We start from the raw sequence: 25,215 nt of genomic DNA, 5'->3' as shown, positions 1-25,215 counted from the left end.
CAGTATCAAACACATACATACCTTAGACAATTCATACAAGCACAGCATCTGTCGGCAATAGTTCCTCCCATGGACACATTCTGCTATCAGCGTCTGCAAGCTGCCCACAACTTCACTGTCACTGCAAAGATCCCCCACAGAGGAAAAATACTCCATACCAGAGCCTAAAAACAAAACCAGGACAGCAAGAAACAAAGATCCTGAGCAAACTAATCTATAAAAACCAGGCTGGAGAAGAGCCTGCCATTACAACAGCCATCCAGGAATTACACATTACCTACATAGAAAAGCAATGATAAACAGGATCAATGACATGGGTTTTCTTGAAGAGCGGGGGAATTGGTAGCTTTTCTGGATTTTTTTTCCCATGAAAGTGTTTCCAAAAAAGTCCAGAAATTTAGTGTGATATGATTCGACATATTTGATTTATATATACGAGTTTAAAAGTACTTGAACGGAAATATTTGACAAGAAAAAATAATTAAGGGTATTTAATGTAGTTTACATTATTTTCAAACATATTCCAAGTAGAGATGTGCATGAAGTACCTAAGTTGTTGGTGCCACAGGTGCCTCACCTTTCCTCCTCCCCCCCCCCCCCCGCTGAAAGAGGCAGAGAAGGGAGTCCATGCTCCTGCCAGGGCTGGAAGATGGCATGACAGGGAGAGAATGAGCAATGTCTGTCAGCTGGTAATTGAGGGGCTGGGGCTTCATGCCCATCCTAATTCTAAGTTTTATCTGGAAATTATTTTTACTAAGATATTTTGTCCTTAAATTTATATAACACATACTTGCTTTAAACCGTTCAGATTTAAAGAAATCACAAAAAACTAAAGACAAACATATATTAAGCAACCTCAGTGATGATTTGTGTTTTATGAGATGCTACAATGGGTTTTGTAGTCATAATATTGTCTTAACAGCATCCATCTTGATTTAAAGTCTGCTCTGTAGTAGGAAAGTTTTTCATGCTGTTTCAGAGAAGCTTCGGTCTCTGGTTATCTCGTTGCTAAGATGAGTAGAGAGCAGAGACTTTCGTAGTCAAAATAAACCTACCACAAAGTATGATAACAACTGAAGCTCTCATGAGAAAGTTAGGCGGGACAACAAGACCCAGGAGGGGGGTGTTCCTTATGAGGAATTCTGGGAAGAAGAAGTTGGAAAAAGATGGAGTTTGACTGAGAAAGGACAGACACGTGCTTTTTCCCAAAATAGATTATAACTTTTGGATTACGACTGGAATCTAACTTTTCCTGGTGGATCATGGACTATGGAATCACAGGAACGTAAGAATGACTATGCTTATGCATTATTCTAGTTTAGAATGCTTTCAATTATTTTATTTTTCCAGCTGGAGTGGTGGGGGTGATCTGTCTGCCTTGTTATGAAAATGTTCCTAACTGAATTACTTTGCAATAATCTGAATTCTTTTCTGAACCATCCTTTTTTAAATAAAACAGTAATGATTTAGAATCGCTTGCACTGGTTTCTTGAACAGACTAGTCTTTCTGATTTGGCCATGTGTATTTGCTACCTGATATAGAGCCCAGATTAGCCTGAGTCTAAACTCATGGATTTGTCTGTGTGTGTTGCTTTTCTTAATAAAGGAGGTGGATTTGAGGAAGAAGTGTTAGTCAGGGCCTAGCTGAGAGTCTTGGGCTCATCTTAGCTCCTAAAGGACTGACTAACCTTTGGAATCTCTCCATTCTGCGGCATCCCCGGTATCTCCTTGGAGATGGGGGATTGCTGACAGTGTCCACTTCGTGAATGAATACCTTAACGTGACGAGGGTTTTGAGCATCTCAAAGAAGCCAAGAGCAATGCCTTCAGGAGGCTAGATCCCCACTGCAAGTCTGGAGTCCTAGTAGGATCACCCAAGTTGGCTGCTGAGGCACCAGACAAAGATGGATTCACTCTCTTCACTCTCTTTCATATTAGCAGAAAAGAGCAGACAGTTCTGATGATGATGAATGCAGAGAAACTCCTGAAGAGCAGCTACAGGGAAGCAACAGTAGTTGAAGTTGACACTGGCAGAGAATCCTTCGTAGGCAATGGCAGTGATGCTCAAGCTAACTTTTGTCAGTACTGAGCAGAAGAAGACAATGGTAAGCCACTACTGAATATTTCTTACCCTGAAGGCCCTGTGATGAGACAGGCCAAAAATGAAAATAGATGCTGCTAGAATATGAGGCTCCCTGGTCAGAAGGCACTAAATCAGGTACTAGGGAAGGACAACTACGAACAGCACTCTTACTAATGACGCAACTTGATTACAGTCGAAAGGACATCTAGAGGCTGATGCGCACAGAGATGAAAGGAAAGTCTGATGTTGCACAATACATACAATTGGAACATGGAACATGAGAAGAATAAATCAAGGTAAATTGGAAACTGTAAAGCAAGTAATGGAACTTTTAAACACTGCAGTACTTGGTGTCATTAAAGTGGACTGAAATCTGACATTTTCAGTGAGACAACTATGAAGTATTTTACTCTGGAAATGATGAATTCAGAAGAAACAAAATGGCTTTAATGCCGAGGCAAGATGTAGAACAGGCAGTTAGGGGCTATAATACGAAGTTTGACCAAATAAGATCAGTTGGGTTTCTTGGAAAGTCTATTAACATACCTCGACTTAAGAACTTAATCCGTATTGGGACTGTGTTCTTAAGTTGAAACGTTCTTAAGTTGAAGCACCATTTCCCATAGGAATGCACTGAAAACCAAACAATGCTTTCCAAGGGAAGAAAAAAAGCAAAAAGGCAGGGGGAAAAAGCTGGAAATTCGAATTTCCAGCCCTTTCCCCCTGCCTTTTTGCCTTCGGAGGTCTCAAAGGGCTTCCTCCAATGTCAGGGAGACCTCCAAAGGTGCCAATTGCTCCATTCAGGAAAAATGGCATCGACTTACGAACGGAGCGTCGACCCCCGAAGGCAAAAAGGCAGGGGAAACACCCTTTTCCCATGCTGTTTTTGTTCGTAGGTTGAGGCTCTGTTCGCAAGTCAATGCCAATTTTTGCAAATGGAGCCTTTCGTAAGTTGATATGTTCGTAGTTAGGGATGTTTGTAAGTCGAGGTCCCACTGTAACTATAATTCAAGTCTATGCTCTAACTTTGCTGAAGAAATAATAAAAATGCAAGCATCCAGAAGGAAACTGAAGACGCACAGAAACAAAATATGTTAATCATAGGTGACTGAAATGCAAAAGCAGGAAACAAAGAACAAAATGTTGTTACTTTGACCTTACGGATCAGAAACAAAGCAGGAGAATAACTCATAGAATTCTGTGAATCCAACCAAACAGATGACTGTACATGTGACAGCTTCAGATGGTCAATAGACTATATAATTGTCTATATAATTAATTATATAATCAAATAGACTATATAATAGAGAATAGGAGATGGAGAAGTTGTATTCTCTCTGTCAAAACGCAAGGAACAAATTGTGGTACTGATAACGAACTGTAAATATCAAACTTAAGAGTAATTCCAAAAGAAGAATACAAAAAGAATCCTAGTGCCAAAATATAGTTCAAACAACATTTCTGAGGAATTTAAAGTGCACATGAAGAACAGATTTGCATTACTGAACTCAGATGAATATGAACTAAAAGAACCATGGATTGAAACCAGAGATATTATCAGAAAAGGATGCAAAAAGAATATTTGTGCACGAAAAAGAAAAGTCTACTAGGATGACTGAAAAAGCACTTGAACTTGTTAAGGACAGGTGAGAAGCAAAAGTAAAAGGTGACAAAAGTAGGGTCAGAATCCTGAATGCAACATTTTAGCAACTATTATGTAGACTCAAAAGAAAACTAATTCAACAGCCAATGCAAAGCAATAGAACAGAACAACAAAGGGGGGGGGGAGAGATCACTTCCAGAAGATTCAGAAAATTCCAAGGGAAATTTAAACCTAGATAAAGAACATTGAAAGACTAATAGAAAAAACAATATCTGACCAGGATTTAAAAAATGAGTGGAAGCAATATATTGAAGACCTACCCAAAAGAGATAAATGAACAACAGACTATTTTGATGATGAAGAACCTGTGATTTAAGAAGCAAAGTAAAAGCTATTTTGAAATGACCTGGAAGAAAGAAGTGTAGTTAGGATATCAATAGAACTATTTCAAGCTGCAGGGACTAAATCCATCATAACTCCACCCTGTTTCCCCGAAAATAAGACCTAACCTGAAAATAAGCCCTAGTATGATTTTTCAGGATCCTCTTATTCATTCATTCATTCATTCATTCATTCATTCATTCATTCATTCATTCATTCATTCATTCATTCATTCATTTACAGACTATCTGGCAGCGAAGGCCACTCTGGGCAGTTTACAACAAGTAACATAAAACAACAAATTAACAAAATAGCAACAACAACATCAATACTGTACATAGGGGCAAAAATCAAAAGTCATAAAGTGTGGTAAAGATAAAATTACAATACAATAAATACAATAAATCGTAAAAAAAATTAAGAACGTGGAGCATGGCAGTATGATAGAGTTATATTATTGTATGAGAGTGTAGTTTGTTCAGGGAAGGCCTGTTTAAACAGCCAGCTTTTTAGTAGCTTTTTGAATGTGCCCAGGGGAGGGGCCAGGTGGACTTCAGGTGGAAGAGAGTTCCATAATTATGGATCTACCGCTGAAAAGGCCCAATTTCTAGTCGTTGTTTTCCGGGTCTCTCTCGGGGTCAGAACTCTCAGCCATCCTGCCTGCAATGATCTTATAGGATGGGCAGACTTAACTGGAAGGAGGCGCTTGGCCAGATAGCGAGGTCCCAAACCATTTAGGGCCTTATAGGTTAATACCATCACCTTGAAACTGGTATGGAAGTGTCAGTGTAAGGAGGCCAGGGTGGGGGAAATGTGTTGGTATTTTCTAACCCCACTCAGCAATCTAGCCGCCGTGTTCTGAACCCGATGCAGTCTCTGTAGGAGTCCCAAGAGCAGCCCCACATAGAGGGCATTACACTAGTCTAATCTTGAGACTACCAGCGCATGGACCAGCGTGGTGAGGGACCATGTGTCAAGATAGGGACGTAGCTGGGCGATCCACTTTAGGTGGAAAGAAGTGGATGGGACTACAGACACTATTTGAGATGTCCCATAATTAGGGCTTGTAATATAAACCCTACCCCCAAAAAAGCCTGAGTTAAGTGAAATCCCCTCCTCCACCATTGTGCAGCATTGTGTAGCAACCAGAAGAAAATAATATGACTGCATGTGAATAAATGTAGATAGTTGTACATGGAAAAAAATAAAACTTCCCCTGAAAATAAGCCCTAATGCGTTTTTCAAAGCAAAATCCTGTCTTATTTTCGGGGAAACATGGTAGTAATTTAGAAAAGATGGAAGGGGCCTGTAAAGCCACTGAGCACAAATCTCTGCTCAGTGCAGGAATCCAATTAAAGTACAGTGGTGCCTCGCTTAGCGATGTTAATTGGTTAAAAAAAATCGCTATGGGAAAACATCGCTAAGCGAAACACTATTTCCCATAGGAATGCATTGAAAACTGGATAATCCGTTCCAATGGGAACGGATTACCGTCCTTAAGTGAAAACCGCCATAGGAAACATCGCTAAGCGAAATGCGGTTCCCCAATGGTTTTGACAGGTCCGTTTTCGCTATTTTTAAAGTGTCTTAAAATGTTCAAAAACTGTTTAAAATGCTTGGAATCGTTAGTGCACCCTGTAAAACCTTTGCAAACTTAATTTGGCTTTGTTCTGAGTCTTCGTTAATTTTTGGTGAATTCCCCCCCCCCATTGAAATGCATTGAACTGTAGGTTTGACAGCTGTTGTTTGTTCAAACAGCATCCCTATTTCTTCTCATTTCTGAAAAAAATGATGCCAACTTTGAAAGGTATGATTGTAAATATGGCGTATCAGACTTATTGTGAGAAAATAGATGTTTCTAAGAATTACTAACATCAAAAACAAGCTGTTCTTTCCAATCTCATCTACTCAGTAATATTGCCAGGGTTGATGGGCCCTGGACACACCATGCCCCGCCTCATACCTACTGAGCACTCCCCCTGCCTAATCCAACATGGGCTCCCCTTCTTTCTCTCCTCTAGCCTCAATGCTCATTCTGCTGCCCCCTTATCATGATCCAGGAGTCTAACTGTGCCTTTGGAACTGGAGGAACCTGTGGGTCTCTGGAGAAATGGATATTTCAGGTTTGATTTCAGCCGCTTCCACAAAGAGTGCAACCTCTTGTAGAAGTAATGGGAGTAAGTAAAATAAAAGCGCTGCTGCCTGGCTGAAAAGGGTGAACATGAGAACAATGACAGGGGAATTATTCTGAAAGTTCCTTGTATTTACACCTGCATGGGAACTGCATTTGATGAGGTGCTGAACCTTCCTGGACCTCTGGCCACAGTGGCACATTTCCACATATCTGTTCCAGAACAGCAGTGTTCTTTCTTAACAAAACGGCAGACAAAAAGGTACTCATTGCAAAGAAAGAATGCATGGATCTCTTAGATGCTGTCGTCAAAATCATGTGGTCCACAGTTTCAGATACTTACTGCTATGCGGTCGTTTCTTAGGTGCCTCTTCCCCATTCTTCTCTTTGTTTTCTTCTCTTTTTTGTGCTGCAATGAGAACTTGAATCTCTGGGTGAAACAAGCTTAGAGGGGTTTCCCCAGCAGCAAGTGCTCTGCAGTGCAAGACCAATGAGACATCTCTGCTGTAAAATTTAAAATATTGGCAAACACGGCTGGCCTCATGCACATTTCCTTCATCTAGAAGGCGTCCAATAAGAAAACTCAATGATTCTGTTTCAGCATCAGAAAGTGTGGTTTGCACTGCACCTTGGGAAGGCAAGCTCTCAAGCTCCAAGTACTTGTGCATGTTTAATGCAGCTATCTTGGAAAAGGAGAACTCCTTTACTAAGGAATCAAAGGATAGCTCGCCACTCACAGCAGTATGGTTGGCCTGCCCTGTGCTGTGGCTCAAAGTCTGTTGTATGATGCGGCAAAGCCAGATCTCTTTCTCTATTTGTTCAAGATCATTTAGTGGGACAGGGTGAGCTCTGGCTAGCCAGTGACCAGCCAAGGTAAGGAGAAGCTGTCTCTCCAGAATGCTTGATGTTCTGTTGTCATCCAATGACTCAGATACAAAGTCTGCCTGAGCTGAAAAAAAATTGGAGGCAGCTTGGTTTGAGATTCCATTTCTCACATAGTTCTCATGGCACTTTTTCCAGAACTCAATCCTTGTCCGCTTTTGAGACCAGTGGTCAATCTGCTTCAACAGGTGTATATTTTGAAGTACCTGCAAAATGTACAGAAATTTATTTATTTATTTGTTTATTTATTAAATTTATACCCCGCCCCTCTAGACCACATCTACTCAGGGCGGCTTACAGCATAAAATAGATCAATATAAAAAATGTAAAAATACAATTACAATATTAATTAAGGCAATTAGTTTAAGAAAGGAGTACCAAGATGGGATAGAATAAGAAAAGAGGAGGAGAAAAAAAGAAAGACTTAGCTGACTGGAGTGAAGGCCTGCTTAAATAGCCAAGTTTTTAACTGGCTTTTAAAAACACCCAGCGAGGGTGCCAGCCGAATTTTTGTTGGGAGGGCATTCCACAGCTGAGGGGCCACCGCCGAGAAGGCCCGGTTTCTAGTTTTTTCCTTCCGAGCCTCTCTCGGCGTCAGACCCCTCAGCCGTCCCTGCTGGCAATGACGGGTGATTCGGGTAGATCTGGGTGGAAGAAGACGATCTGCCAAATATTGAGGTCCCAAACCGTTTAGGGCTTTATAATTGATCATTAGCACTTTGAAGTCAACGCGGAAATGGATGGGCAACCAGTGCAGAGCAGCCAGAGTGGGGGAGATATGTTGGTGTTTTCTCACCCCACTAAGGAGCCTGGCTGCCGCATTCTGGACCATCTGAGGTTTCCGCGTCAGCCTCGAAGGCAGCCCCACGTAGAGTGCATTACAATGGTCTAATCTCGAGATTATGAGCACATGTACTAGAGTAGTGAGGGCCCTCCGATCAAGATATGGCCGCAGCTGGGCAATCCGCCATAGATGAAAATAGGCGGAGCGGACCAAGGATGCCACCTGGGTTTCCATGGTTAGCGCCGGGTCCAGATGTACCCCCAAGCTGCGGACCTCACTCTTTGCGGCAAGGGTCGTCCCCCCGAAAGAAAGGGAGTTACCTATACCGCTGACGGAAGAACCACCCACCCTCAAGACCTCCATCTTGTCCGGGTTCAGCCTCAACCCATTTGACTGCATCCATTTCAGTACAGTCTCCAGGCAGGGCTGAAGGGACAGAACGGCATCCACTGAGGTAGATGAGGAGATGTAGAGCTGTGTGTCATCCATATACTGGTGACACGAGGCTCCACACCCCCTGATGACCCCCCCAGTGGCCTCATGTAGATGTTAAACAGCATTGGAGAGATGATCGACCCCCGTGGGACCCCACAATTGAGGCTCCACAGGGCCGAGACCCTCTCTCCAAGCTGTACTCTCTGGGGCCGGTCCTCCAAGAAGGAACGGAGCCAAGCAAGCGCTGTCACCTATTCCTAACTCAGAGAGCCTCCCCAGGAGGATACCGTGGTCAAAGGTATCAAATGCCACTGAGATGTCAAGGAGGACCAACAAGGACATATTGCCCCCATCGGCCTCCCTCAACAGGTCATCCATCAGTGCGACCAGTGCCGTTTCAGTACCATAGCGCGGCCTGAAACCCGACTGGAATGGGTCCAGAGCGTTGGTTTCGTCCAAAAGCGCCTGGAGCTGATCTGCCACCACTTTCTCAATCACCTTGCTGAGGAAAGAAACATTGGTGACGGGCCTATAATTTCCAATGTTGTCCGTCGCCAAATTTGGTTTCTTCTTAATGGGCCTAATGAGTGTCTCCTTGAGGGCAAGGGGAACCTTGCCCTCCTGGAGATACCCATTAATTATTGCAGTGGCCCATTCTGTTGTTACAGGCCTGGCTGCTTTGATTAGCCAGGCCGGGCAAGGGTCGAGAGAAGAGGTGGAGGACCGACAGCGATCAAGCGCCTTGTCCACCAAATCTGGCGTCACAGGCTGAAAGGAATCGAGAACAACCGGGCAAGGCGGAGCGCTGGACATCTCGGCTCGATCCATTGTATTTAAAAAAGGAGAAAGGTCACGGCGGATGGCCTCCACTTTAGATTTAAAAAACGCTGCTAATTGGTCAGGTGAGATGCTAGCAGGAGGCCCTTCACCCAGACCAATTCCGGATAGATCACGAACTATACGGAAGAGTTCCGCCTGCTGATTAGAAGCATCGCTTATCCGGTCAGCGATGTAAGATCTTCTAGCAGCCTTTACCTTGGCCAGATAACGGTTAGTTGCGATCCTGACAGCTATCTTATTATAATCTGTCGGTTTCCTTCTCCAAATGCACTCTAGCTGTCTCCTTATTCACTTCATTGCTCGTAGATCCTGGGTATACCAGGGTCCTGGCCAAGCTCTGCTCCTGAGAGGACGTTTGGGTGCGATCGTGTCAACAGCCCTAGTAGCGGCGGAGAACCAGCCATCCACCAGAGCTTCGACAGGAACGCCAGACAGTGCTGCTGGAATCCCTCTCATGGTATTCTGGAATCTCATGGGATCCAGTAACCTTCGAGGGCGAACCATTAAAATAGGTCCCTGCTCCCTGCAGGGAGGGAGCTCCATTGTGAGGTTACATTTTATCAGGTGATGGTCTGACCATGACAAGGGGACTGACACGAGGTCAGTCACCATCAGACCACGCTCACTACACTCAGTAGAGAATACCAGGTCAAGCATATGGCCGCCCATGTTTGTGGGACCGTTAACATGTTGGGACAAGTTCAAGAAAGCCATGGTTTCCGAGAACTCAAGAGCTGGACCAGATACCTCCGCCTCCGCATGGATGTTGAAGTCTCCCAGGACCAAAAGTCTTGGGGACTCCAACAGTGCCGCGGAGACGAAGTCCGCCAGCTCCGGTAGGGAGGTGGCTGGATTGCGGGGAGCGCGGTAACCCAGCAAGATCCCAATACCGTCCCTGGCCCCAATTCGTACATGAAGGGCCTCCAAACCTGGCTTCACAACCGAGGAGTGCCTTGTAACCTCTAAAGATTTTCTATAAACAATGGCGAGTCCCCCCCCCCCGCCCCTCCAGTCTGCCCTGGATTTGCAGTTTCTTCTCAATGACAATTAGAACTGAAAGATAAGATATCTACTCATGAATGGATGACAGTGTTTGCATATAGAAAGGAGGAAATATCTTTAGCTTATACCTCAAGAGGAGGTTTGCAAATTTATATGGGACCTCTGACCTTACTAGTCCCTTTCTTTTTCCACTCCTCACTGCCCCCACAAGATGGCTGCCGCCACTCACTTTCTGGTCACCAGTTTCCCTTACAATATGCATACATTCATTTGTGTACATAAATTTTAGCTGAAGACTGGAACTGATCTAGGACTGTGGTAGTTGGTGGACATGCCACTATTCACAGACTACCACAATGAGGAGATGGAACACAACAAAAATGTAAGTTAAAAAACTAAAGACATCCAAATGGCTACATCGCACCTCTTGGATAACAACATTGTCCACAGGTAGCTCTGCCAGCTCTGCCACAGCCCTGGCCATGGAAAAAGAGCATCTTTCCTGTAGTTGCTTCAGAATTCTCCTGCACTCTGTCTGGAAATTCTCATGAGTATAATTTCTTAGAAGAGCAGGATCAATTGAAATAGAGGAGTCCTTCAAGATGCAACTGAGGGCACTCATCTTCTTCATATTTGGTCCTACATGCAAAAGCAGTACAATTAAAAAGCAACGATCACCTCTTAAAATTGTAAATAGTACTATAAAGATGAGAATTTTTTTAAGAGGCAGATACATAGATACATGTTATTAACCTGTCTTGCTCTGCTGAGGCCCTTTCAAAACACCAAGATTGCCCACAGTTAAATTGGTGGAATCAAGGGAGAGAGCATTTTTCAGCTGTGGCACCTTGATAAGGTGAGGTTTACCTTATGACATGGACAGGTTACTGATCGGTAACTGTCATTCCTTTAGTGGCCATCTGTGAATCTCATATATTAGTGTTTCTGCACCTGAGCAAAACTCATCTGACCATTCTATGGTTTAAATACAGAACTATCAAGAATACAGTTTTATAACTAAGTAGCTTAAGGTGTGTTGCAGCCAATGGTTTGAAGGGTGGCTTCATCGGCTGGTAGAGACTTCTTTAAATATTGGGATGCGCTAGAACTAGGGGGTTGTCTGACCACTTAAGGTGTAGTAGGAAGCTCAGCACCGTATGATCTTCAGGTTTTCCTATTGAAGAGGTGAAGGGAAAGAATCTTCACCATTTGTATTCTTAAGTCAGTCTAGTAGAAGGTTTCCTGGATTCATTCATTATCCTCAAAAACACTGGAGAATTCTCCATGCCGTCAACCTCAGTGTGACTAAATCTGGATGACAAACAGAACCCTTGTTCTGCAAAAGCAAGTGGGGGATCAAGTGCAGGACATGCAACAATGGGCTCGAGGTAAAGGAAGCCAGATTTCAGTTGAATATCAGGAAAAACTTCCTGTTAGAGGAGTATGACAGTGGAACCAGTTACCTCAGGAGCTGGTGAGTGCTCCAACCCTGGAGCCATTCAAGAAAAACTTGGATAATCACCTGGCAGACATGCTTTGATTGTATTTCTGCATTAAGCAGGGGGTTGGACTTGATGGCCTTGTAGGCTTCTTCCAACTTCAGTTTTCATAGAATCATTGGCAGCTGGAGAATGTCTCGTGCCATTAGTTTTAATGTTGCAAACCAGACTTGACATGGGCACCACAGAGCTATTAGAATGGGGTTTGACCTCTCTTGTCAAAGACTTACTGCTATCTTGTATAGCAAGGGTACTGGTGGAAAGAGGTAGGAAAAATCTTTTAGCCTTCAAGACATTAACTCAGCTCCTAGTGAAGCAAGACTTCGACTAGTTTGAGAACAATATCTCTGGCACTTCTTGTTGTTCTTCATAGGAAAGAGGTTGATAACTGGATGACCCCATCAGCTGCACATTTTGTTGAAAATGTCTGGGGCTAGTTCCCATTCATGATCTTGAACTACCTGTTTGTTTAGATTGCATGCTAGTTGATTGTGTTCTCCCACCACATGGATAGCTATTGGAAAGATGTGGTGCACCAGACACCATTCCCAGAGGTGGACTATGAGAAGCAGGCAAGACATAGAGTCTGTTCTGCTCTGCTTGTTTATATAATATATGGTGGTAAGGTGCTGGTGGCCACTTGTACTACTTTGCCAGAAATCAATATCTTTTAAGCCTTGAAAGCTTTTAGAACTGCTGGGAGCTTTAATTTGCTTATGTGCATTTTGCCTCTCTTTCCTGGATCAAAGAGTATGGACCTGGAGATTCATGCCGTGAACGAACCAGCTTCCAAGGCTTGCACTGGTTGTTACATGTTAAAAGTCTGAAAGGCCTTAAGTTGGGAATTGTAGCCCACCATTGGTGCTGTGGTCCTAACTCAGGAGTCACAGTCAAGATCTTTGAGGAGCTCTCTATTAGTATATCGAAGGATGCCAAATACCAAGCCTGAAGGGATCTCATCTTCAACTACACGTGTGGGAGAATATATGTTGTTGATGCCAATACTCTCAGGAGCCTCTGGACCATATATACTGTTATCTTTGCATGTGCCTTACATTTTTAATTAAAGCCATTTGTTTCTCTTTCTTTTCCTGAGGCAAGTAAGCCTCTGCAATTCTGAAACTGATAAAAGTACTGATGTAATTGATTTTGGTGGTTTTAAAATTGATTTTTCTAGGTTAACTCTCATACCAAGATCCTCTAGAACAGTGGTTCTTAACCTTTTTGAAAGCAACGCCCCCTTGAGCCATTGAGGAAGTTATCATTGCCCCCCTCCCCGCAGTGATATCTTATTTATTTATTTATTTATTTATTTATTTATTTATTTATTTATTTATTTATTTATTTATTTATTTATTTATTTATTTATTTATTTATTTATAGACACTTAAATCCAATGACCCCTGAAAACAAAATTGAATTCCAAGAAAATGAAATGCCCCCCAAAAGTAACATTTAATGATTTAGTTGCAAGCGAATTTTAAGACACAAAAAGAAATATAAAAAGGGCATAAAAACAAACCGCAATGCAGGAACTAAAAATTTTAAAATGAAAACTCTGAAACTAAATTAAGATTGGAGGAAAATATATATTCATGCACATTGTAAAAAGGCTGCAGCCATCTTCACAGGTTTGGCTTGCTCCAGCGCCCCCCTACCGCCCCCCTTCTACTCCAGCGCCCCCACACCGCCCCTTTTCGTTCTACCGCCCCCCTGAAAAATGAAATTGCCCCCTGGGGGGCATTATCGCCCACGTTAAGAACCACTGCTCTAGAAGACACAAAATGAACAAGACATCTTGTTCTGCCTTGACTCTGGAACTGGCTACAATCAACTAATCATCTATATATAGGAACACCATTATACTGCGAGGTCTCAGGTAAGCAGCGAAAACAGGGTGCAAAAATAAATAAATAAATAAATAAATAAATAAATAAATAAATAAATAAATAAATAAATACATACATACATACATACATACATACATACATACATACATACATACATACATACATACATACATACATACATAAAAAGGAACAGCACAATTTTCCTTACCATGTGGAAGAACAATGTCTGTATCAGCAAAAAGCCGAAGGAGTTTTCCCAGTTCATATTGTGTTCTGCATTGCTGTAACATCTGTTCAATAAGAAATGAAGCCTGCAACTCCAGCCAGGGCACAGATAAGATGGATTGTGGCACTTCATGTGAGGCTTCAAGCTGTGGAGAGACCATCTACAATAAGCCACACTCCAGAGTGCCCACCTTCACCACTTCCTCCTTCGCTTGTCCAAATTAAGACAACTATGGTAGTAGCAGCAGAAATTTGAGAAACTGAAAACTTTATACACAAAAAAAGGAGTACTACGTCACCTGGTAGCATGAAATTTTAGATTTCCAAAGACAAAGGGAACACAACTATAGCAGAAGTCTATAACAATGTCTTCTATCGTTATATGTCTTTCTAGCAGACACCTTGAACAAGAACTCCACTCAGAGCTTTCTGTCAAAATATTTATCAAGTGTCATCCTAAATACATAGGATGAAATTTCCTCATATCTTGAGTCTGTCTGTCAGGAACAGAGGTCCAATTTATTTATTTACAATATATTTTAGCAGCACCATTACCAATGGTCTCTGAGCGGTGTATAACAATATTAAAACAATTTACCTACCCATCTAGACTGTTGACAAGGGTTAATATTTCCTATAGGCCAGAGGAAATGTTATTTGGTTACTCCAAAGCAACAAACATTTCCTATGATTGGTTGATTCTCTCTTAAGTTATTCCATGCAGGCTGACTTAAGGCTATTAGGAAGGACCTACCTATAGGAGGATGGGGATACTCTGTTTGTGGGGAAAACTAATAGCTTCACATCAGTAATTGCATTCAGAGTCCATAGGAACTTACAGTATAACCAAGACCTCACAACTAGGGTGAATACATAGGGATGTTATGCATGGGGAAATTTGAGGATGAAGTTTACATTGGATGAGAGACTTGGAAACTGAAGCAGCTGGAGTGACCTGCTATACCTGTGCCATGTTTGTCTTCCTGCCTGAAGCAGCTCTTCTTGCAGCAAGTGCAAGTGAAACTATAGCAGCTTAAAGCCAATCTTCTCCAGGTCAGTGAATGACAAACAACCAGCATCCAGGACTTGATCCTGGACCTGGCCTATATTACAAGGGACCTCACTGGATAATCTCTTCAGCTCTGCCAACCTGGATTCTCTCCGCAGCAGTAGGCAAAACCTGGAAAGTAGGCAGTACTGTACAGGGATTCTGTTGTATACCGTCCACCCTGCTGCACAATAGTTTCCATGCCTAAGCTAATGAAGCTAATCTTGGGGGTGATACTGTTGTGTTGGGGCACTTCAATGTCTATTCTGAGACAGTCTTATCAGGAGAGCTCAGGATTTCATGTCCTCATGACAGCCATGGGTTTGTACTAAGGTTCCCTCTAAGTCAGGCACACGCCACTCCGCCTCACTCCACATAGCTCTCTTCCTTCTCTGTGCAGCAATCATGTTCAACCCCTTTGGTTCCAGTTGTGACAGAACCCTGCATGGGGAGCGGAGTCATGCATGCACACAGGGGTGAAGTTATGAGCAAGAGAGGCAAAGCCCCACTCAGCGGGGCTGAAAATCTGGGGGCATGTTGGTCTGTACCAAATGAAATACTGACTCATTCATGCAGCAGGTCACACCCTGTGAAAAATTCTCTCAACCCTTTGCAAATAAAATCAATCATATCTTCTTTGACTTGGTTGCTGTAGTTGACAAACATCCTGCAAATGTAAATTCAGCCTCTGCTTCTCCTATGATAATATATACGTTACCGTTTGAGCAGTGCAAGGATGTGGGGCAGGGTTTTTGCACTGGTGACAGCCACCCCATGCATACTGGGTCCTTGCCTTTCCTGGAACTGGCATAATGGATGAGGGGAGTAGTGACTGCCTCACTAGGAGAAGACAATGGTCTAGCCTGCTTAAAAGAGGCAGCTTAATAAGCACTATTGGGGGGAAAAGCCAATCCTGTACTAGATAACTATCAGTTAGTCTTAAATAGTCTTTGGCAAAATTCTAGAGCATGTGGTGAGTTTATGGCTGTAGGGTTTTTTTTATAATATGGATTATCTTGATCTCTTTCAACCAGGCTTCAGGCCTGTTTATGGAACAGACACTGCTTTGGTAATCTTGGTGGATCTACAGAATGTCAGGATCTAGACAAGGGAAGTATGTCCCTGTTGGTTCTGCTGGACCTTTTAGTGGCTTTTGATACCATTAACTATGGAATCTTTTTGGAATCTTTCTCTGGGATGGGACTTGTTATTCCTAACTGCTGTGGTCAATGTGCCTTGGTGTACTTTATGCAACCCCCCACCTTTTGCTCCAGAGAATGAATATGCATTTTGAAGGGGAAGGGTTCATGATGATGGAGATCTGTGATATTGTGTATCACAGATCATATTTTGCAGTGTAAGGTCCACTGAGACATCATCAATTACCTGCAGCCCATCCCTCTCCCAGGTTTTGGGGGACTGGCCTGTTCTTACCTACAGACAACCCCCAATATTAAACTACTACTGACACACAACAAGGCAACACAATATGGAGACAGAGAAAGGAACAAGACCCTGCCACAAATAGAGAGGTTACTTACCTGTAATTCTGGTTCTTCGAGTGGTCATCTCTGAATTCACACTAATGGGTTAATGTGCGCCTGCGCAGAGATCTCCGGAATATTCTAGAGCTCAAACACACGTTCACCAGGACAGCCCCCCCTAACACACGTGGTCCGCCCATCCTGGTGATTGCCTCAGTTGCCGAACAGCCCTCTGCTGTATAAAATAAACAGATGTGACAGACAGAGGGGAGGACGGGCGGGAAGTGTGAATTCATAGATGACCACTCAAAGAACCAGAGTTACAGTTAAGTAACCTCTCTTTCCTCTTCATGGTCTCTGTGAATGCACACTAATGGGTGACTAGCAAGCTTACCTGACAGGAGGAGGGATGTCATAGAAGAACAGAAACCAATACTGCTCATCTGAAGGCAGCATCCAACTGGGCCCATACATCCAATCAATAGTGGGATGCAAATGTTGACGGAATAGACCAAGCAGTGGCCTTGCATATGTCAGGAACAGGTATGCCTTTCAGAAAGCCAGTAGAACAGACCTGGGCAAAATGTGGCCCCTGGGCCACACATGGCCTGCGAGCCGCTCCTGTCCGGTCTGCCGGTTGTCGCTCCAGTCTGGCCCGCTGGTCACCACTCCTGTCCGGCCTGCCTGTCGCCACTGAGCGAGCCGGAGCTTCAGCCACCCAGCACAGCAGTAAGCAAAACTCGTGAGATCCAACGCTGGGATCTTGCGTGCTTTGACTGTTACTCTTGAGCCGCAAGCTGCGGAGCCTACAGCTCAAGAGGCCAGAAGCAATCCTTGCGCAAGTGATATGATGACGCATCACGTTGCCTGCGCGGGATAGAAGACAGTCAGAAAGGAAAGCCGCAGGGGAACGGAGGACAGGTGAGTTAGCTCAGTGTCAGGGTTTTTCTTCTCCTCCCCCTGCGGTGAACAAATTACAACACTCACATAATTAACTCCCTAAAAAGTTTACCGAGTTAACTATGTCAGCCTCCTAGTTTGTTCACTGCAGGGCCTCACCCAATGGGGGCCTATTACTACCCACAAATTGGGGGCCTGTTACCACCCACCTAATGGGGGCCTATTGTTAAGTAAAGTTGGTTCAGCCCCCGAACACAGTTCAGATTTTTCATGTGGCCCCCTATAGAAATTAATTGCCCACCCCTGCAGTAGAAGTAGCCACTTCTCTGGTGGAGTGTGCCTTAATGTCAGGAGGTAGCGGTTTCTTTGCAAGTTCATAAGCAAGACATATGGTGTGGACAATCCAATGTGAGATAGTTTCGGGGGAAATCTGAGTTCCTCTATGTGGCAGATGCATGGAAACAAACAGTCTCTTAGACTTGCGGAAAGGCACCTTTCTTTTCACATAAAATGCTAGGGCTCTCCTGACATCCAAGAGATGGAAGGATCGCTGTGGGAAGAAGGTAGGTAAGATGATAGACTGGTGGACATGGAAATCAGAAACAACTTTAGACAGGAAGGAAATATCAGGGTAGAGCGTGACTGGGTGAAATTACAAGAATGGGAGATCCACTCACAGAGCTGCGAGTTCGGATGCTGTACGTGCCGATGTGATAGCTACCAAGAATAAAACTTTAAAACTAGAGAAGCCGTTTAGATGAGGTTGCGAGAGGTTTGAAGGGTGGTAGCGTTAAGCACTGGAGAATGGTATGCAAAGACCATTGTGGTGGTGAAACATACCTGGTTGGTCGCAAGTTAGCCACACCTCGTAGAAATTGTTTTAAGGTTGGATGTTTGAATAACGAGGCAGCATCAGAGTCCCTGGGCTGCTGTGCTACAATTGCTGATAGGTAAACCTTCAGCACAGATAATGAAAGGTGACATTCAAAAAGATGAGAAAGGAAAGCCAGTACTGTTGAAAGAGTAGTTGGGTTTGTAGGAAGGTTCTTCTGATGTGCAAATTTAACAAATGCAGACTATTTATACTCATAAAGCTGTTGAGCAGAAGGTTTCCTCCCATGAGCCAGAATAGTGTTTAGGGAGGGTAAGGCTCCAGGCTGTCAGGTGGAGTGATTGGAGGTCAGGATAGTAAGTCTGTCCCTGGTGTTGAGTGAGAAGGCAGGGTATGAGCAGGAGACAGTGTTGGATGCCATCGAACCACGGCTGTCTTGGCTACCACGGGCTATGAGCATGGCATTGGTGCAATCCTGCTGCAGCTTGATGATGGTTCGTAAGAGAAGAGGAACTGGAGGTAAAGGAGGTGCGAGGTCTACCTTGCCATGAGAGCATCGCCAAGAGAGTCCAGTCCTATGCCTGCCCAAGAGAAATATTGGACACATTTGGTGTTGTGTGCCGTGGTGAAGACATCTATTTCGGGAAGACGCCATCTGTCGCAGAGCTAGAGGAATATGGAATCGTTGAGAGACCATTTGTGCATCTGCGAATGAAGTCTGCTGAGAGTATCTGTGAGTTGGTTGTGTTGGGAAGGAATGTGGATCGCTATGGGAAAAACATGGCGGGCTAGGCATCATTCCCAAAACTGAACGGCAAGGTACAGGAGCTGTAGTGAGTGTGTTCCTCCCTGCTTGTTGATATAGTAAAGTGCTGTGGTATTGTCTGTAGTCACCTGTACGGCGTTGCCAGTAATGAGAGGCTCGAAGGTGCAGAACGCTTTGTAGATTGCCAGTAATCCCAGATTGTAGATATGAAGAGTTTTCTCATAAGTGGCATGAATGTGTAGGCTTAGTTGTCAATTGGAGGGGTGCAAAGGGTCTGCTGAGAAAGAGGTTGGTTGGAGTAATCAACTATATCGAGTTGCGAGTTCGGGAGTGACCTGTAGGATCTTGGTAGGCGCGTCGGAGAGAGGGTTGAAAAGGGAAAGATACCACACCTGTAAGGAGTGCATCTTTAATCGGGTGTGCTGTATGACTGACGTGGTGGAGGCAATGAGGCCTAGAAGGCGTTGAGCCTGAGGAGCAGTTAGGAATGTGTAAAGCTGAAAATATTGGACAAGAGAGTGCATCTTCAGTGTTCTTTCTTGAGGGAAGAACACCCATGCGACCCGAGAATCTAGGATGGTGCCTACATAGGTGACTCTCTGTGAGGGAGTTAGGACAGATTTGTCCATGTTGACACTGAGGACCAGATCTGCTAAGAGAGAAAGAGTGAGAGTGATGTCGCGTTGAGCTTTAGAGCGTGATGGGGATACTAACAACCAATCATCGATGTATGGGAACATTGAGATTCCCAGAGTGCAGAAATGGGCTGCCACAGGGGCCATGCACTTTGTAAATACCAGGTTGCTGCCTAGCTTCCTTCCCCAATCATCCGATGGAGATCAAGGGCTGGTATCGGCCACATCCGAATCAGGTGTTGGGAGATTGGGAGGTGATTCTTGCGGTACCATTGAATCTGAAGGTGCTGGGGGTGGTTGTGAGGCTTGTACATCATCCATAGTAGCTGGTGGACGTAGGGATTGCTCCCACAAAAAAGACTTAAGTTGCTGCTGATGAAGTTTGATGGCTTGTTTAGTGAATTTTTTTTACAAAAAGAGCAAGTAATCAGTTGGTGAGATTCCCTCAAGCAAAACAAACAAGAATTGTGACCGTCTGTGAGAGGCAGTTTGTTGGGGCAAGAAATGCATCTCTTAAACAGTTCTGCGAGGGCCACAAAGGGTGGGAAGGGGGGGAAGGGTTGGGGGGCGGTAGGAAAAATGGGATCAAGTCTTTTAGAAATGAAAATGGGATCAAGTCTCTTACAAATCTGACAGATTAAAAGTCTATTTTTCTATAGAATCAATTTGTTTGTCGTTTATTTCTCTAGAGAAAAGAACCAAGAAGTATGAACGGAGAGCTTGTGAAGAGATGAGACCTCAGCAGTGGCAAAAAGGAACTGAGGCAATTGCCAGGATGGGCAGACCTCGTGTGTTAGGGGGGTGATCCTGACGAACACATGTTTGAGCTCTAGAATATTCCGGAGATCTCTGTGCAGGTGCAGATTAACCCATTAGTGTGCATTCACAGAGACCACGAAGAAGAACTAGATATCAGCTGTGCCCCCATATCTATTGCTGCAGAAGAAGAAGAGGAGGAAGAGGAAGAGGAGGAAAGAAGAAAGAAGAAGAGGAGGAGGAGGAGGAGGAAGAAAACTCTATTATAGTTCCTGAAGGAGAAAAACAGGATTACAAAGGGAGACTTCCACAGGAGGTCAGCAGAAAATAACTATATAAAGCACATCCAGTGCATCACAAAGGACCTAAACAGATATCAGGGTTTCTCAGCACATTACATGTATCAGCAACAAGCGTTCTACTATCTACAAGATATACAATATTTGTCTTCTTTGACAGTCTCCGCCTTCTGTCCCAGAAACCATCCCTAGAATTTCTCTGACAGTCAGGTCTATCTGGCCAGGGCTTGTGACTTCCATCAACTAATAGTTGACAGCCCCATTCCTGTATTAACGAACCTCTGTTACTTTCTCTGTTACCTCTATCCTTACTTGGACAATGACACCTACCACCATGGGAACATTTACGAATTTAGGAGGATATAGTATTTGCACCCCCTGCATCTGAAAAAGTGGATTTTGACACAGGAAAAGCTCATATGGAAATAAATCTGTTAGTCTTTAAAGTGCTACAATATTTCTCCCCTCTTTCCCCCTCAAATCCTGCCATTACACAAGTCAGAGATAACAGAATCTGCCTCAGGAACGAAAGATCTGTGGATTTCCCCATCCCACCCCACCAAACACAATTTCATAAAATACATCAAGTTTTTGCTCACTCTTGAAAGACTGGCTTGGAAGGCGAGGAGCTTGGTCTGGGCTTCACTGTAATTTTTGTAGGTCATGCATAACTCATACACTTCCAACATCATCTTCAATGGTGAATCCTTAACAGAGTGACACAAAGAAAAAAACACACATTTTCATGTCAGATGTTTTACCCAAAATAAGCTGCATGATTCTTTAAAGAGATACATTACTATTGAAAATCCCACCCCATCTCATTCCAGTATTAACTCTAAAAGCATAATCACAACACACAATGGGCTGGGGGTACTGTCTCTTTGTTGGCAGGTAGATCATTTTGGAAGGTCTGAGTTCAGCCTCCATTTCCGCTGGAGTTTTTGAACTGAAGACATCTTCCTTATACCTCTTGGGAGCATTGGTTATTTACTGCAATTGGCTCTTTGAGTGCTTATTCACATATAGGTGGGTGACCGAACAAAAATGTCACTGGAGAACCCTGCAAAGCTTATCAAGCACACAGAAAACTCTCCTCTCTCTGTGTGTGTGTGCATATCTCTACAATACATTACTGAATGGAAAATATGACTGCATAACCAAAGGAAGCATCCTTTCTGGACCAATACAGTGGGGTCTCGACTTACGAACGGTTCTACATATGAACTTTTCGACTTATGAACCCGCCTGATAGGAAATTACATACTCAACATACGAACTTCCCTCGAGTTACGAACAGGAAAAAGTGCCCCCTCCCTCCCCTTAGAGGCTTCTGGAGGGGGAAAAAAGGTCAGAAACTTAAAACTAAATAAAAGAAAGTCACGTACCAGGCCTTGGTAGCCCCTGAACTGCAGGAAAAAGAGCAGCAAAGAGATAAAAACCGACACCCAGAAGGGAGCCTGGCAGCTATTTTGTGCTTTTCTCTGCTCCTGCCCCCTCCTCTCCCCACCTAACAGCTGATCAGCTGGCTCTGAAGAGGCTTGGGGAGGCTTGCTCAGCATCTAAAAAGCCTGCCTGTGTGTCTTTGTGCTGAAAAAATCAGCACAACATGCTTTAAAACATGCTTCAAAATTGGCTTCGTTGGAAAAAAAAGATTTCAAAAGTGCTTTTAAAACTGTGCCCTGCCTCCTCCCCTCCTTTCCTGAACTTTTCTTGACCTAAGAAAAAAAGAAAAAATCTCCCTCTAGTGGCAGAAGGTGGAATAGCAGCTTCCCATTAGTTTCCCATTACAGTGGTGCCTCGCTTAACGAGCGCACCGTTTAACGATGAATCCGCATAGCGACGCATTTTTGCGATCGCTAATGCGATCGCATTGCGATGTTTTAGGTGGCAAAACATCGCATTGCATTGTTTAGAAAACAGCTGATTGGCGATACCAAAATGGCCACCGGGTGCAGAAAATGGCCGCCCGCAGCGTTTTCGCACCCTGCCCTCACTTACCGAGGCGGCAAAAATGGCGGCCGGATGGGGAATCTTTGCTTACCGGTGAGTTTTCCCCCCATAGGAACGCATTAAACAGAGTTTAATGCGTTCCTATGGGGTTTTACGTTCCGTATAGCAATGTTTCCGGATAGCGACGATAATCCTGGAACGGATTAACGTCGCTATGTGGGGCACCACTGTAGTTTCTATGGACGGAAAAGAGCAGATACGGATTAAATGGTTTTCAATGCATTCCTATGGGAAATGCAGATTCGACCTACGAACCGCCTTCCAATACAGATTAAGTTCGTAAGTCGAGACCCCACTGTATCTCCTTGTGATGAGTGATGAAACTGGTGAGATGAATTGGTGGGACACATTTCAATCAGAAACTAAAACAGACATGACAAAGTAACTGATGTGAAAAGTGTGAGAGTGAAATAGACTTGGGCAATACCTAGGGTTTGATACTTTCAATCTTACAACAAATTTCTGTAAGTTGCCACTATATGCTGTGTCAGTAAATTCCACAATGTTACAGTGTGCCCTTTGACTATCTTACCACCCAGCTTCAGTTGATAAACCTTGGATCTATGGAGATGAACAAGAAAGTGGTCATGGCTATCCATCAGCTGTGATTATCATATTCAGGTCATTTGTTCACACCACAACTTGATATATCTTAATAGCAAATACAGTTGTGCCCTGCTTTACGATTGCTCCGCATTACGACAAAACCGCATTACGATGATGTTTCTGCGATCGCTTTTGCGATTGCAAAACGATCATCTCAATAGGGTTTTTTCGCTTTGCAATGATCGGTTCCCTGCTTCAGGAACCGATTCTTCACAAAACGACGATTTTTGGACAGCTGATCGGTGGTTTCAAAATGGCCACCGGGTAAATAAAATGGCTCCCTGCTGTTTTCTGGCACGGATTCCTCGCTGCACAGGCACCGAAAATGGCCGCCCTATGGAGGATCTTTGCTGGACGGTGAGTTTCCAGCCCATTGGAACACATTGAAGGGGTTTCAATGTGTTTCAATGGGCTTTTTATTTTTGCATTACGAAGTTTTTGTTCTACAGTGATTTCGCTGGAACAAATTAATGGTGTAATGCGAGGCACCACCGTATCACATACAATGAAAATAAACTGCTGGTTTTGGGAAGAGACATAAAGACATATTTCCATCCAAGGGAACTAACAATTGGTTTGACAGAAGACAAATAAGTAGCTGTAGATGTGGTTCTTTGAGTGGTCATTCACAAACTCATATCAACTGGCTATTTTGCGCATGCCCAGATAATCTCAAAACCTTCTACAGATGAGATGAAGTGTTTTGGTTGGGGCCCTGCTCATATAGAAAGTACACCCATTCTATCCCATTATCCTCAATTTCAGTCTACCCTTTGAGAAGGAAGCCAAGCAGGATGTATGAGTTCACAGATGACCACTCAAAGAACCACAGTTACAGGTAAGCAACCTCCTCTTCATCATCATATCTGTGAATGCACACAAATGGGTTATTACAGAGCTTATTTCTTAAAGGATGGCAGATGTCACTCGCCAAGATTTCATATCCAGGGAATACTGCCAAGTGTTTGTCTGGGTCCATGTGGCCTTGCAGATGACAGGGAGCAGCACTATCCTCAGGAACACTATCCATGTGGCAGTGGACCACTGTGCATCCTAACGGTTTTTGTCAGAGGAGTACAGGCCAGCTGGTAGCAAAGTATGATTGTGTCCACAGCCCATTTGGTAAAATGTTGCAGTGCAACAGCTGGGAGCACTGTAGAAAGAATAGCTCTCCCAAATCTGATGTTCTTTCTTTTGCAAAGATCACGACCATAATTCTTGATAAAGATGGATGATTGTGCCCACATTGCCAATATCCTCCAGCAGGACACATTAAAGAGCCACTGCCAAATAAGTGACAGGTCTGGTAGAATCACATAGAGGCACTTGTGTAAGTTCATACACCAGTAAAATAAACCCAGTGACCCCGTGGGGAGAGGGAAGTATTGCAATGAGATAGGCAAATCCTTCCTCAAACCACCAAAATAGACAAAGTGCAGAAAAGTGCAATTCTTGATGTACAGAAAGCAAGAACCACCTCACATCCAGAGTGAAGAACACGCGTCGCACAACTTCCTGATTATGGTGGAAAGAGGAAACCACCTTTGGTAAAAGGGAAATATTTGACAAAGAACTACCTTGTCTGCATGGAAGGTTAAGTACAGCAAGTCAGATCTGAAACAGCAGGTTCTTCAAGCAGTCATCCATGAATTCACACATAAAGGTTGCTTTTGTGCCTGCATGAAGTTGCTCTCGGAACATTCTAGTACTTAGTAAAGTAGGCCATTAGAAACCCCCCCTCATGGTGCACATGGAAGGTGAGTATGATTGAAGGGAGGAGGGTGGGTTGTGTGAATTCATGGATAACAACTCAAAGAACCAGTTACTGGTAAGCAACATGTTCTTCTTCTTTGCAGTCTCCATGATTCACACATACAAGTGAGTAGCAAGCTCACTGACCAGATGGTGGGAAATCACAGAAGAACTGAAGAGAGCACAGTTCTGCCCAAAGAAGGACACATCTTGTCTCTCATGTATAGCCGATAATGCCTGATGAATGTCAAAAGCTGAGCCCAGGTAGCAGCATTGCAAATGTCTTGAAGGCTGATGTCCTTAAAAACATAGCTGAGGACACAGCTCTTGCTGAGTGAACTTTGACATATTTAGGAAAGGGCATCTTAGTGAGCTGATAACAATGTGTAATGGTATTGACCAGGCATTTA

General features: G+C 43.7%; 1 protein-coding gene across 6 annotated transcripts in view; it reads right to left on the bottom strand.

Moving 5' to 3' along the window:
• Positions 1-25,215, bottom strand: part of SPG11 (SPG11 vesicle trafficking associated, spatacsin) — a 104,679-nt gene that overhangs the window by 19,538 nt on the left and 59,926 nt on the right. For all 6 annotated transcript variants that reach the window (XR_013538846.1, XR_013538847.1, XR_012081498.2 and 3 more), the window contains 5 exons: positions 21,034-21,141; positions 13,698-13,860; positions 10,565-10,779; positions 6,541-7,285; positions 22-164 (listed from right to left, as the gene is read on the bottom strand). Coding sequence is in view for 3 of the 6 variants with exons in the window: in XM_072981618.2 (XP_072837719.2) it covers positions 22-164; positions 6,541-7,285; positions 10,565-10,779; positions 13,698-13,860; positions 21,034-21,141 (1,374 nt within the window). In the remaining 3 variants the exon portion in view is untranslated. The remainder of the gene's footprint in view (positions 1-21; positions 165-6,540; positions 7,286-10,564; positions 10,780-13,697; positions 13,861-21,033; positions 21,142-25,215) is intronic.

Source organism: Pogona vitticeps, chromosome 12 (genome assembly GCF_051106095.1).
Source record: "Pogona vitticeps strain Pit_001003342236 chromosome 12, PviZW2.1, whole genome shotgun sequence".
In the NCBI taxonomy this organism is placed as follows: domain Eukaryota; kingdom Metazoa; phylum Chordata; class Lepidosauria; order Squamata; family Agamidae; genus Pogona; species Pogona vitticeps.
Note: the sequence above shows the minus strand (reverse complement) of the source record. Positions and strands in the feature narration are given on the sequence as shown.